Source organism: Grammomys surdaster, unplaced genomic scaffold (genome assembly GCF_004785775.1).
Source record: "Grammomys surdaster isolate TR1022 unplaced genomic scaffold, NIH_TR_1.0 126131, whole genome shotgun sequence".
Lineage (NCBI taxonomy): Eukaryota > Metazoa > Chordata > Mammalia > Rodentia > Muridae > Grammomys > Grammomys surdaster.
Genome location: NW_021620939.1, coordinates 5203052 through 5218323, shown reverse-complemented (window position 1 = coordinate 5218323; position 15272 = coordinate 5203052). Strand labels below are relative to the sequence as shown.

The 15272-nt window shown below is 41.6% G+C and overlaps 1 protein-coding gene across 1 annotated transcript in view; it reads left to right on the top strand.

The window, feature by feature from the left end:
* The window catches only part of Dock3 (dedicator of cytokinesis 3), a 200895-nt gene that overhangs the window by 153416 nt on the left and 32207 nt on the right, over positions 1-15272 (top strand). Inside the window, exons 32-33 of the mRNA XM_028756841.1 lie at positions 9545-9605; positions 9729-9822. Coding sequence (XP_028612674.1) covers positions 9545-9605; positions 9729-9822 — 155 coding nt within the window. The remainder of the gene's footprint in view (positions 1-9544; positions 9606-9728; positions 9823-15272) is intronic.

The following is a 15272-nucleotide window of genomic DNA, read 5'->3' as shown; positions in this document are numbered from 1 at the left end:
AAGGCTTCCATTTTACATGTCAGATCCCAAGTCCCTCCTGTACCTGCCATCAGACAGAGAAGAAAAGTGGGCTAAAGCCCTATATTTTTCCTTTATTGCAGTATTTACTGAAGGTTGTTTATATTCACTGCTATCTTCCTGAAAGACTGAAAATAACATTCCTAAGCTTAAAGGCCTTCTTTTAACTGATTTCTTTCTGTCTTCTATAAACAAATGAAACTTACGGCCAGAACCAGTTTTATTTTCAGTGTGGTATCTTTAAAAACAAGTACACAGCCTTTCACATGTCTTCAGACATGAACTGATCTTTTCCCTGTGCCCTTCCAGTCCCCAGGGCTTGCATTCATGATTCTAGCCTCCAAGTCTTACTCCTTGTGAACATAGAAGAAAACATGGTAGTTCTACCCACTTAAAACAAATAATCTACCATGCTAATACTGTATTTGCCTCTAATCTCGTTTGCAGCCCTGAAAAGTTACTCTTGTTTGTTTTGCTTTGTTTTTTTTATTTTTTATTGATTGTTTATTTTTTCCTTCTTTTTTAAAATTTTTTCTCAAATCATAATTAATTCACACAGGGGTATAATCACAGAAAGGCGGGACATGGGGAAGGGAATGACAGTGGAGTGTGGGTGCTCAGGGGGAATACAGATATCTTCAGAACCGGGTGGGTGAAGGTTCAGGGGAGAAGTCACCATGACTATGCCTATGACTCGCTTGTCCCCATCTAAGCTGGTATTGTCTGCCAAGGCTACCTATTTACAAGGTCCATGACCACTCAGGCTTATAAATTTCCACAAAAGCTGCCCGTTGACATTAGCTTATAGCCATCTGTTTCAATGTTCTTCCACTGAGACCCAAGACTTGGTGTTAGTATACATGTATGGCAGGCCCACTGCTGATTTTAGGCCTATGGCTGATTTTAGGCCTACAGTGTGTAAGCAGGGCTGCCCCTGACATCTCCTCCCTTCTCTAAGTATAGAAGGGCTGTGGCAATTCTAAACTTGTGAAGGCGGGGATAGAGGCCTGACCTCCAGTATTTGAAGGGGACCTTGTAATGGCTCCAGTCCCCCTGTCATTGTCCAGTGAGGCATGAGGGCCATACCCGTCCAGATGTCTTTTTCCTGGAGAGGGGATACTTTTGACATCAACCCCTATGCAGTCAGGCTTGTCCCTCAGGGAACCCAGATAGATATTTTTATCTTTTATTGATATTCCCTTCCAGTGCTTAGCCTCGCAGCCTAAGCAAGAATTCAGATCGCCTGTCAGAGGGGTTTCTGGGTGGCCCCTCTCTGCTTGGTCTAGGGGCAGAAGTCTCCCTTTTTTAGGTTGGGTGGAGATGGGTTTTGGAAACACCTTGAATAAAGTAACAACCTCATCTTGAGTCTCGTGGTCCTCCATAGCTAACTTATGATAATGTATCTGAGTAGGTTTTGCTACCAAATTATTTGTCTGTTGTATCACAGAGTTAGTCTGCCTATTTGAGAGCCAGGGACCAGCAGAAAAAAGCAAAAAGAACCCAAATAATGGTCCCAAGATGGGAGGAAATAGGGTTGACAACCTTGGAGAGGCTGAAAACCAATTCTTGTACCAGCATTCATCTGTCTCTTTCTCTCTGATTTTTCTTAGGCTTCACTACCTATTTCATGCTCTCTTTAACCCTCCTTGTCTTGTCTATGTAAAGGCAACCTTCTTCTTTGAGGGTTGTACACAGTCAAGAGCTGTATACAGTCTTTTCTATTATACTAGAGTAAATCAAGTCCAAAAAGGATTTTTGCGATTTTAGGAGGTCTCTTCAGATGGCGAAACGAGGGATTTCTTCAGACTAGTGATGTCAATTTCTAGCTGCTTGATGTTCTTGTCAGTGGCCCTTCAAAGGTCTGAGTAGTATAAGTTTGGAGGCCAGCATCTGGATTAGAACTTTTAACCGCAGACATCACGGGTGATTCATTTTTACCTGGAAAGGAAAAAGAAGGGGATTCTCAGGGAGATTTCTCTTCCCTGGATGTAAATTGTTTTCATCGTATTTATGGTTGGGCCTGGCTTTGTGGGGGTATCTATTTTTTTCATTAATCATTTTGGTAGCCGGTTAGCTGTGCCTTCTGTGGTATCGGACAGGCATATCAGTCCTCAGCCCCATAAGGGAACTGGGTCTGGGTCATTCCCTTTAAGGGTAAGAAGGTCCTTCCCCATATCTGTGGCAAAGTTTTGTTGGTCTTGGTGGTGCCAGAGGCAGTCAGCAGCAGATTTGCCAAGAGCTTTCAGCTTTAGAGAGATAAAAATGAACAAGGCATGATGGAGAGTATTTCGGGGGGGGGGGGGATACCGTTCCCCCTCTTTTGTTTTTAAAGCCAATTTTTCAGAGTTCTTGTAAAATCAGGGCAGAAGCGCCAACAGTCACTCCTTCCACACTCAGAGAGTCATGAAGACCCTATTTAAGGATATATAAATCTATATTGATAATCTTTTGTCAAAGGACTGTTATAGCACCACCAACAACTAATCAGAGTATATAATATATCAATTAGTAATAGCTTCTTCTACTTTTTGTGAGATTACCTCTCTTTTGTCAATTAATTGTTGAGGAAAATTAGGGTTTACGTCTCTCTTGAGAATATTGAACAGAGACTTAAATTCTTTTATGGAGACCTTAAAATAGGATCTTAGCCAATTAGCAACTCCCAGAAACTTTTGAAAATAATTTAAAATAAGTAAACTCTCTCCCTCTCTCTTTTTTTTAGATCCTTTATCTCTGTGGTTTTTTTATTGGATATTATACGAATTTACCTTTCAATGTTATCTCCTCTCCCATTCTCCCCCAAAACCCCTTATCCCATACCCCTTCCTCCTAATTTTTGTGAGGGTGTGCTCCAAACATTCTCCCAGTCCCATCTCCCTGCTCTCGAATTCCCACACAGTAGAGGATCCAAACTTTCTGGGACCATGGCCCTCCACTTTCACTGAAGTCTAACAAGGTCACCCTCAATTCCCTATACAGGTGCATGAGTCTCTCCCTTTGTGCTCTCTGGCTGGCGGTTTAGACTTTGGGAGCTCTGGTTGAAACTTTTGATACTCCTTCTAGAAAGGACCAAAGCATCCACACTTTGGTCTTCCTTCTTCTATGTGAGTTTTATGTGGTCTATACATAGTTTCTTAGAAATTGTGAGTGTTTGGGCTAATATCCACTTATAAGTGAGTGCATAACATGTATGTTCTTTTGAGACTGGGTCACTTCACTCAAGATGATATTTTCCAGCTCCATCCATTTGCCTAGGAATTTCATGAACTCATTGTTTTTAATAGCTGAGTAGTACTCCATTGTATAAATATACCACATTTTCTGCATCCATTCTTCTGTTGAAGGGCATCTGGGTTCTTTCCAACTTCTGGCTATTATAAATAAGGCTGCTCTGAACATGGTGGAGCATGTGTCCCTGTTGTATGTTGAAACGTCTTTTGGGTATATGCCCAGGAGTGGTATAGCTGCGTCCTCAGGTAACACTATGTTCAATTTTCTGAGATACCACCAGACTGCCTTCCATAGTGGTTGTACCAGTTTACAATCCCACCAACAGTGGAGGAGTGTTCTTCTTTCACCACACCCTCGCCAACATGTGCTGTCACCTATGTTTTTGATCTTAGCCATTCTGACTGGTGTGAGGTGGAATCTCAGTGTTGTTTTCATTTGCATTTCCCTGATGACTAGGGATGCTGAACACTTCTTTAGGTGCTTCTCAACCATTCGAGCTTCCTCAGTTGAGAATTCTTTGTTTGGCTCTGTGCTCCACTTTTTAATAGGGTTCTTTGATTGTCTAGAGTCTAATTTCTTCAGTTCTTTGTATACCTTGGATATTAGCCCTTTATCGGATGTAGGGTTAGTGAAGATCTTTTCCCAATCTGGTTGCTGCTTTGTCCTATTGACTGTGTCCTTTGCTTTACAGAAGCTTTGCAGCTTTATGAGGTCCTGTTTGTCAATTCTTGGTCTTAGAGCACAGGCCATTGGTGTTCTGTTCAGGAACTTTTTTCCTGTGCCTATGTGTTCCAGGCTTTTTCCCAGTTTCTCTTCTATTAGTTTCAGTGTGGCTGGTTTTAGGTGGAGGTCCTTAATCCACTTGGAATTGAACTTTGTACAAGGAGATAAGTATGGATCAATTTGCATTTTTCTACACGCTGACCACCAGTTGGACCAGCACCATTTGTTGAAAATACTATCTTTTTTCCACTCGATGGTTTTAGCCCCTTTGTCAAAGATCAAGTGACCATAGGTGTGGGGGTTCATTTCTGGGTCTTCTATTCTATTCCACTGATCCTCCTGCCTGTCTCTGTTCCAATAACATGCAGTTTTTATCACTATTGCTTTGTAGTACAACTTGAAGTCGAGGATGGTGATTCCTCCAGAAGTTCTTTTATTGCTGAGAGTAGTTTTCGCAATCCTGGGTTTTTTGTTATTCCAAATGAATTTTAAGATTGCTCTTTCTATCTCTGTGAAGAAGTGAGTGGGAATTTTGAAGGGGATTACATTAAATCTGTAGATGGCTTTTGGCAAAATAGCCATTTTTACTATATTAATCCTTCCAATCCATGAGCATGGGAGATCTTTCCATCTTCTGAGATCTGCTTCGATTTCTTTCTTCAGGGGCATGAAGTTCTTGTCATACAGGTCTTTTACTTGCTTGGTTAGGTTCACACCCAGGTATTTTATATTATCTGTGACTATTGTGAAGGGTGTCATTTCCATAATTTCTTTCTCAGCCAGTTTGTCTTTTGAGTAGAGGAAGGCTACTGATTTGCTTGAGTTAATTTTATATCCAGCCACTTTGCTAAAGTTGTTTTTCAGGTTTAGGAGTTCTCTGTTGGAAGTTTTGGGGTCACTTAAGTACACTATCATATCATCTGCAAATAGTGAGATTTTGACTTCTTCCTTTCCAATTTGTATCCCTTTGACCTCCTTGTGTTGCCTAATTGCTCTGGCTAGGACTTCCAATACTATATTAAATAAGTAGGGGGAGAGTGGGCAGCCTTGCCTAGTCCCTGATTTTAGTGGGATTGCTTCAAGTTTCTCTCCATTTAGTTTGATGCTGGCTACTGGTTTGCTGTATATTGCTTTTACTATGTTTAGGTAGGGGCCTTGAATTACTGATCTTTCCAAGACTTTTATCATGAAGGGGTGTTCAATTTTGTCAAATGCTTTCTCAGCATCTAGTGAGATGATCATGTGGTTTTTTTCTTTGAGTTTGTTTATATAATGGATTATATTGACGGATTTCCGAATATTGAACCAACCCTGCATTCCTGGGACAAAGCCTACTTGATCGTGATGGATAATTGTTTTGATGTGTTCTTGGATTTGGTTCGCTAGAATTTTATTGAGTAATTTTGCATCAATGTTCATAAGGGAGATTGGCCTGAAGTTCTCTTTCTTTGTTGGGTCTTTGTGTGGTTTATGTATGAGTGTAATTGTGGCTTCGTAGAATGAATTGGGTAGTGTACCTTCTGTTTCTATTTTGTGGAATAGTTTGAAAAGAATTGGAATTAGGTCTTCCTTGAAGGTCTGATAGAATTCTGCACTAAAACCGTCTGGTCCCGGACTTTTCTTTGTAGGGAGACTTTTAATGACTGCTTCTATATCTTTTGGGGTTATGGGACTGTTTAGATGGTTTATCTGGTCCTGATTTAACATTGGTAACTGGTATTTCTCCAGAAAATTGTCCATTTCATCCAAATTTTCCAATTTTGTTGAGCATAGGCTTTTGTAGTAGTATCTGATGTTTTTTTTAATTTCCTCAGTTTCTGTTGTTATGTCATCCTTTTCAGTTCTGATTTTATTAATTTGGATACTGTCTCTCTGCCCTCTGATTAGTCTAGCTAAGGGTTTATCTATCTTGTTGATTTTCTCAAAGAACCAGCTCCTGGTTTTTTTGATCCTTTGGATAGTTCTTTTTGTTTCTATTTGGTTGATTTCAGCCCTGAGTTTGATTATTTCCTGCCGTCTACTCCTGTTGGGTGTATTAGCTTCTTTTTGTTCTAGGTCTTTCAGGTGCATTGTCAAGCTGCTAGTGTATGCTCCCTCCAGTTTCTTTTTGTAGGCACTTAGAGCTATGAATTTTCCTCTTAGCACTGCTTTCATTGTATCCCATAGATTTTGGTGTGATGTGTCATAATTTTCATTAAATTCTAAAAAGTTTTTAATTTCTTTCTTTATTTCTTCCCTTACCTGATTATCAAGGAGTAGGGTGTTGTTCAGTTTCCATGTGAATGTGGGCTTTCCATTGTCTTTGTCATTTTTGAAGACCAGCATTAGACCATGGTGATCTGATAGGATGCAGGGGATTATTTCAATTTTTTATATCTGTTGAGGCCTGTCTTGTGCCCAATTATATGGTCTATTTTGGAGAAGGTACCATGAGGTGCTGAGAAAAAGGTATATTTTTTTGCTTTAGGGTGAAATGTTCTATAGATATCTGTTAAGTCCATTTGGTTCATAACTTCAGTTAGTTTCACTGTATCTCTGCTTAGTTTCTGTTTCCATGATCTATCCATTGCTGAGAGTGGGGTGTTGAAGTCTCCCACTATTATTGTGTGAGGTGCAATGTGTGTTTTGAGCTTTAGTAAGTTTTCTTTTACGAAAGTCGATGCTCTTGTATTTGGCGCATAGATATTCAGAATTAAGAGTTCATGTTGGTTGACTTTTCCTTTGACAAGTATGAAATGCCCTTCCATATCCTTTTTGATAGCTTTAAGTGGAAAGTCGATTTTATTCAATATTAGAATGGCTACTCCCGGGCTGGAGAGATGGCTCAGCGGTTAAGAGCACTGACTGCTCTTCCAGAGGTCCTGAGTTCAAATCCCAGCAACCACATGGTGGCTCACAACCATCCGTAATGAGATTGGATGCCCTCTTCTGGTGTGTCTGAAGACAGCTACAGTGTACTCATAAAATAAAATAAATAAATAAATCTTTAGAATGGCTACTCCCGCTTGTTTCTTAGGGCCATTTGCTTGAAACATTGTTTTACAACCTTTTACTCTGAGGTAGTGTCTGTCTTTGTCGCTGAGGTGGGTTTCCTGTAAGCACCAGAAAGCTGGGTCCTGTTTGTGTATCCAGTCCGTTAGCCTATGCCTTTTTATTGGGGAATTGAGTCCATTGATGTTAAGAGATATTAAGGAGAGGGTGTTGTTGCTTCCTGTCATTTTTGTTAATAGTGGAGACATCGTTTGTGTGGTTATCTTCTTTTGGGTTTGATGGAAAAGGATTATTTTCTTGCTCTTTCTAGGGTATGATTGCCCTCCTTGTATTGGATTTTTCCTGTTATTATCCTTTGTAGAGCTGGATTTGTGGGAAGATACTGTGTAAATTCAGTTTTGTCATGGAATATCTTAGTTTCTCCGTCTATGGTAATTGAGAGTTTTGCTGGGTAAAGTAGCTTGGGCTGGCATTTATGTTCTCTTAGGGTCTGTATGATATTTGTCCAGGATCTTCTGGCTTTTATAGTATCTGGTGAGAAGTCAGGTGTAATTCTGATAGGTTTGCCTTTATATGTTACTTGGCCTTTTTCCCTTACTGCTTTTAAAATTCTTTCTTTGTTTTGTGCATTTTGTGTCTTGATTATTATGTGACGGGAGGTATTTCTTTTTTGATCTAGTCTGTTTGGTGTTCTGGAGGCTTCTTGTGTGATTATGGGTATCTCATTTCTTAGGTCAGGGAAGTTTTCCTCAATAATTTTGTTGAAGATATTTACTGGCCCTTTAAGTTGGGAATCTTCACTCTCATCTATACCTATTATCCTTAGGTTTGGTCTTCTCATTTTGTCCTGGATTTCCTGGATATTTTGTGTTAAGAAGTTTTTGCATTTTGCATTTTGCATTTTCTTTGACAGTTGTGTCAATATTTTCTAAGGTATCTTCTGCACCTGAGATTCTTTCTTCTATCTCTTGTATTCTGTTGGTGATGTTTGTGTCTATGACTCCTGATTTCTTTCTTAGGTTTTCTATCTCCAGAGTAATCTCCCTTTGTGATTTCTTTATTGTTTCTACTTCCATTTTTATGTCCTGGATGGTTTTGTTCAATTCCTTCATTTGTTTGTTTGTGTTTTCTTGTAATTCTTTAAAGGATTTTTGTGTTTCTTTAAGGACTTCATCCTGTTTTCCTGTGTTCTCCTCAAGTTTTTTGATAGTGTTATTTATTTCCTTCTTATAGTCCTCTAGCATCATCATCAGAAGTGATTTTAGATCTGGTTCTTGTTTTCCTGGTGATATGGGGAGTCCAGGACTTTCTAGTGTGGGAGAACTAGGTTCTGATGATGGCAAGTACCCTGGGTTGCTGGTGCTTGTGTTCTTGCGCTTGCCTTTTGCCATCTGGATCGCCTTTGTACTATCTGTGCTGTCTCTGACTGGGGCCAGTCTTTCCTATTATCTAGGTTGTGTCAGAACTGTTTGGGATGGGTTTTGCTGCTGGGGTTAGAGCTGAGGCCCAAGATGTGCTCCGTGCTCAGGTGGAAACCAGAAGGGGCCTGGGCTCTGGGTCAGGAGTGGATTCCTGGGTCCCAGTGGGTCCCGTTTGCTCCCTGATTGGGGGCAAGTATTGCTACCTCCTAGCCTAAGATAGTGCTTTAGTTAGAGCTACTGAGAGCCCCCACTTCCTCTGGGTTCTTTCAGATTGGGTGCAGAGCTGACTCCGGGGATCTGCGAGTGCTCAGGCCCAGACCGGAAGGAACCCGCGCTCCAGGCCAGGAGTGAATTCCTGGATCCCAGTGGGTCCCAGTTGCTCCCTGTTTGGGGGCAAGTATTGCCACCTCCTAGCCTAAGATACTGCTTGGCAGAGAGGTCCTGAGAGCCCCGCTTCCTCTGGATTCTATGAGATTGGGTGCAGAGTTGCCTCCCGGGATCTGCAAGTGCTCCGGCTCAGACCGGAAGGAACCCACGCCCCCAGCCAGGAGCGAATTCCTGGGTCCCAGTGGGTCCCAGTGGGTCCCAGTTGCTCCCTGTTTGGGGCAAGTGCTGCTTTTTCCTTACCTGGGATGCTGCCTGAGTGAAAGCTCCTGGGAGTCCCTCTTTCTCTCGGTTTTCTGGTGTTGGGTACGGAGCTGCTGCCTGTGACCTGCTCTATGCTCGGGCCTGTTTAATTTATTTATATTTCAAATGTTATCCCCCTTCCTAGTTTCCCCTCCAAAAGCCCCCTATCCCAACGCCTGTCCCCCCTGCTTTTATCATGGTGCTCCCACACCCACTCCTGCCTCATCGCCCTAGCATTCCGTTATGCTAGGGCATCAAGCCTTCACAGGACCAAGGCCCTCCCCTTCCACTGATAAGGCAATCCTCTGCCCAGGATTGGGTGCAAAGTTTAGAGAGATCTCACAGTACAGTCCTCTTCTGTTGAAGAACTTCAACAGTTAGAAGGCATACTACTTTTAAATACTACTTTTGGCCATACTCATGTTCCAGTGATGCTAGAACATCATGTATATGTATTGTATACATATGTATATGTATTGTCCCAGGAGATACTACTTCATATCATAGGCAATCAACTGTGTTCTCTCTTCCAGAGACTGCATGAAGGGAGAGGAAACTGAGAACAAGAAGGTTGGCTGCACTGTTAACTTGATGGTGAGAGGACGTGAGCTCTTCCTCCTGACAGCAACAGTCAGGGCTTCAGTAGCTAGAATTTGGAAATTACCTTCAAAATGGGACAGACTCTAACATCTTGACATGCATTTCATTCTCTTACAGAACTTTTACAAGTCTGAGATTAACAAAGAGGAAATGTATATCCGATACATCCATAAGCTTTGTGACATGCACTTACAGGCTGAAAACTACACAGGTGAGTCAGGAAAAGAAGAACTGTGTCTTTTCATTAGGAGAGACTTGGGGGCTATACAGAGAATGACCCAGGATTATTCCCACCAGAGCTCAGCAGTATTGGGTTCCAAGGTTTCCCTTCACCTCCTTTAGTGATAGAAAACCAGGTGAAACTCTGTCCTTCCCAACACATGCTCCATGCATGTCCTCTCCTGTCTGCAGCTGTTTCACTCACCTTCATTCCTATCCATGTCACTGAGACTCAAGAGTAACTCCCAAATTGTGGTGCACAGGTTCAGAAGACTTGGACTTCTGTCACTCCTCAGAAATAGAACTTCTCTTAGGTCTTGCAAAGCTGAAACCAACCAAGACCATAGCAAAGGAATATCTTCTTAATCCTGGAACTTCTAGAACCCACTGGTAGAGCTGGCTCTTCCTCTGCAACTGCACACCAACAGTATTTATCTTCTTGACAGGCCAGATAAAAGCTTTTGATTATGTCTACAATCTGTGCAAGTGCTGGTCACGATCTGTTTAGTGAGAACAGCTCTGAATGAAGAGGAAGGATACATACACGGATGTTCCATTTAATTCCTTTCTATTGTAGCGTCCCCAAAGAACTATCTTTTTCATTGTGACTAGGCCCTATTCTTTTTGTTTTGTTTTGTTTTTTTATTTTATTTATGAGTACACTGTAGCTGTCTTCAGACACACCAGAAGAGGGCATCCAATCTCATTACGGATGGTTGTGAGCCACCATGTGGTGCTGTGATTTGAACTCAGGTCCTCTGGAAGAGCAGTCAGTGCTCTTAACCGCTGAGCCATCTCTCCAGCCCTAGGCCCTATTCTTATCCCTTAGACTAAAGGACTTAAATTTGTCATCTAAATGTGGAAATGTGATCTATTCTTATTTGCAAATCTTAACTAGAATTAGTAATAACAGAGAACCCCCCTCCCTTACCCTTATCGTTACATGTTAGAAAGTTGTGTATATACTATTTTTTATAAGTCAGCACAGCTTAGCAAAAAGAACAAGACAGACTAAATGCACACACTCGGGAAACTGAAACATAAGGATCATGAGTCTGAGGTAGGCCTAGGCTATGTAGTGAGACTACCTTTAAAAAAACTGATTAATGAGACTTGATGTGCCAGGGTGTGTTGATACCCAGAGTGGGGCTCCGTTTCTCACAAGGGATAGGAAAAATTGGGTGGGAGGGTAAGATTGGGAGGAGAGGAGGAAGGAGGCTGCAATTAGGATAGTCCAGTGAATAAATGTTAATTTAAAAAAAAAAAAGGGGCCTGGAGGATGGCTAAGCAGTTAAGCACACCGGATACTCTTCTAGAGGACTTGGGTTCAATTTGTAGCACCTATGTGGCAGCTCACAATATTTTTAGAAGAAATTATATGACATTGCATAACATGACTCAATTTACCATTCTTTATACCTACTACTCATTAACAACTCTGAAGGAATAGTGAAAGAAAGATTTTTATAAATTTCTTGTACTGGGCTGGATGTCTCAGTGGTTAGGAGTGCTGGCAGCTCTTCAGATGACCCAAGTTTGATTCCTACCACTCACATGGTAGCTCACAACTGTATGTAACTCCAGACCCAGGGGATCCTGTGCCCTCTTCTGCTTCTGCAGGCACTGCATACATATATGCAAAAGAAAAGCACCCGGGGCTGGAGAGATGGCTCAGTGGTTAAGAGCACTGACTGCTCTTCCAGAGGTCCTGAGTTCAAATCCCAGCAAACATATGGTGGCTCACAACCACCCATAATGAGATTCGATGCCTTCTTCTGGTGTGTCTGAAGACAGCTATAGTGTAGTCATAAATAAAATAAATAAATCTTTAAAAAAAAAAGAAAGAAAAGCACCCATACACATAAAAATAAATAATTAATTAAAATATAAAGGTTTCCGTGTATTAATATAGACATTTGCTACTCAAGGACTGGGCTATCACTTAAGAGGCTGAATCATGGTTATGAACAGAGAAGTACTGTACTTTGTCTTTCATATCTCTAGGTATTGCATAAGACTAACCAGCACAATGAGGGAGACGGAGATTTCATATGGTTCTCCAAGTACCATAAAGAGGGCCTGGCAAAAGGTGCCAGTGTCAGGGCACAAGTGATAAGTGAGATGCCCAAAGAGTGGACCATGGTGAAAACTGGATGTGGATTACAAGATGATTAGAAATTAGATTCTTTATAATCATATGAGCACTTTTTAGTATGGCATGAAGATCTAGACAGAAGCTAGAACTTTGCCAGTGAGGAAACACCATTAAAAACTGCCTACCAAACAGAAAGAAAAAGATAATTCCTTAATAGGGCTCTGGACTATGGCTGTAACTCAGTGTGACTCATCTCTCAGAATTTACACTACCTACAGGTTGTGTTTTTATGTAACTGTCGCTAACTGTTCCACATATAAAGCATTGCTACGCCTGCAGTCTGAGTCCAGTATCAACAAGGTTCTCCAGAAATAGAGTCTCTGGCTCCAGGCTCACTGCATAGCTAATACTGTTCCCATTCCTTAGCGGTCATCGTTTTAGAAACAGTAGCAACAAGAGGAAAGAACACTTCCTGGGGCATTGGGCAAGAGTAGATTGATGAGTGCTGGGCAAATCCCTGATGAATTGGTGCTGGCCAATTAGATCCCTTTCTAAAAACGCTAGAAAGAAAGCTGAAGCCAAGTGAACAGAAAGGAACCCAAGAATTCCCAAGTATCTCTGTCATCCAAAGCAAGACAACTTGTACATTAGCCTTAAAATAGCTGGGCCATTCTTTTTTATTTAAAAAAGTTGCATAATATATTTTAATCACATACTTTTCCCTCTCCAGTTCCTTCCAGGTATTTCTTACTTCCCTACCCACCTAACTTCATCCATGCATGCTCTCTCTCCCTAGCCCCTTTCTTTCCCTCTCCCCTCCCCTTTCCCTTCTCCCTCTTCTCTCTCTAAAACAATCAAAACACAAACAAAAAACTAATAAAACAAAATGAAACAAAAATTTTCTCCTCAAAAATAATGGAACCTATTTTGTGTTAGCCAGCGATTTCTGGGCATGGGGCTTGTGCTAGGGTATGGTTGATATACCTAGTGAGGAACTATTTAGAAAACTAGTTTCCATTTCCCAGTAGGTATCAATTACAAATAGCTTCTTGATTGGAAATGGGAATTTGTGCCCATCCTCTTCTCAGAGCTGGAACTTTGTCTGGTTTGAACCTGTTGAGATCCTGTACCTGCTGTCACAGTCTCTGAGTTCATATGTGATCAGTTCTGTTGTGTCTGAAAGATGCTGCTTCCTTGAAGCTATTTATCACTTCTCCTTCTATAATCGTTCCACTTCCTCTTTCACTTGGATCCCAGAGCCTTGAGGGGAGGGGCTTGATGAAGACATCCCATTTAAGACTGAGTCCTCCAAAGTCTCTAACTGTCTGCATATTGTTCAGTTGTGAGTCTCTATGTTAATACCATCCACTGAAAGAAGAAACATCTGTAATGAGGGTTGAGCAAGGTACTGATCTATGGGAGTTGTAACATGTTGTTAGGAGTCACGTTATTGCTATGCTTCTTTAGAAGAATAATAAATAGTATTAGACTTTCTCCCAGGTCCTATGACTTAGGCAGTCTTAAGTTCTTGGCTACTTGAGTGATACCAGATATGGATTCTATCTCATGGAATAGGCCTTAAATCCAATTAACAAGTGATTGGTTATTTCCTGACGTTTGTGCTGTTGCCGCCAGCAGCTACAGACGACCAGGTTCACCTGAAAGAGAGGCTGGGAAGGGACAGGAGGGCGGGAAGAGATGAAGCCAGGACAAAGGTTTCTGATTGAGGCTCAATGCTTTAATGTTCAACTTTCAATTTAAAGGGGGTAACCCACCCCCACCCCCACCCCCAGAGTTCCTTCTGGCTTCATCTGGCTGGGGGTGAGCGCTGGGGGTGAGCAGAAACCGTCCTGCTGGAGGTGAGAGGAATCCATAGGTAATTGCAGGCCTGAGATGTCTCAAAGCAAGCTCAGCAGGCAGTCTATTCTTCTCAGCTCATGTACCAAGCTACAGGCAGACAGAAAGGCGCCAAGGCCAAAGCAAGTACTGCCTCGCCAAGGGCAGGAAAAGGAAATGCCTACGGCCATACCTCCAGAGTCCTATTGTTTGGTCTATTGTGGTAAATAAGGTCTCAACTCTAGGCCTGCTCAAGGCTGGAGGAAGGGCACATTTGTGCCACTGTTATACCAGTACATCTTGCAGGCAGGTTGTTGTTAGTCACAGTTTGTAGCCAGATGATATTGATGATTACTTTCTACCTCCAGTAATGTGCACAATGCCTTCCAGTACCATAAACACTACTAGTCAGTAGAGAGTGAAGCATCTAGTTGGATTCTAGCTCCATTTCTCCAATATTTAATGATATAAATAAGTGATGTCTTCAGCAATAGAGCTGTACCATCAGGTGGTAGAGAATAACCAATGGCTTTAGAAATAGCTTGTAATATTTAAACCTTCGACCATCGATGTGACTCGTCTCACATCAGTGTTTTGGGGTTGTGAACTTGTGTAAGACCCCCCATAATTAGACATCCAAATTCAAAATTCACATAGTTGGGATTGATCATAAGATGCCTTCTCTAACTAAACAGAGAAGGGGGAGATGCCAGAAGCCAGGACCCTCGCCCTTACCCTCACCCCCTACCTTTCCCCACCTGCACAATGTCCTCTGAGGCTTGGCAACTGCAAGATCCTGCTTAGCAACTGCGGATAGACTCAAAGCGGTGTGCCATATCATCTTAAGAATAGCAGGGAGACCATAACGCAAGCAGTGTACCATATCTTCTGAAGAACAGCAGGTAGATCATAATTCAAGGCAGTGTACCGTATAGACCATGACATGTTTCAAGGCACAGGCCAAGAAGATTTTGTACTTTTCCACCACCTGGCCCCTCTTACCCGCTCCCCTTGTAAAACATGCTATAAAAAAGCATTTCATGTTCAAAAATAAATAAATTATTTATAAAAAAAAAAAGAAAGAAATAGCTTGTAATATTTAAGAGGTTCTATATGACCCTTTTGTCCAACAACTCAACAAGATGTAACTCATTCTGGGCATTAGAGGTTTTACTTGGTGGCATAAAATGTCTAATAGGGGCATCATCTCTCTCATTATATTGTGATTCCATCCAATTTTTTTCATTATTTTAAGAAGCTTACACAATATTAGATTTTCATATTTGAACCACTTTTTTTTTTTTTTTTTTTGGAGACAGGGTTTCTCTGTGTAGCCCTGGCTATCCTGGAACTCACTCTGTAGACCAGGCTGGCCTCGAACTCAGAAATCCACCTGCCTCTGCCTCCCAAGTACTGGGATTAAAGGCATGCACCACCACTACCTGGCTATACTCTTTATCTGGAACTCAAAACAAGTGACCAGGTATTGAGAGTGTTTATGGCTTCTTCAT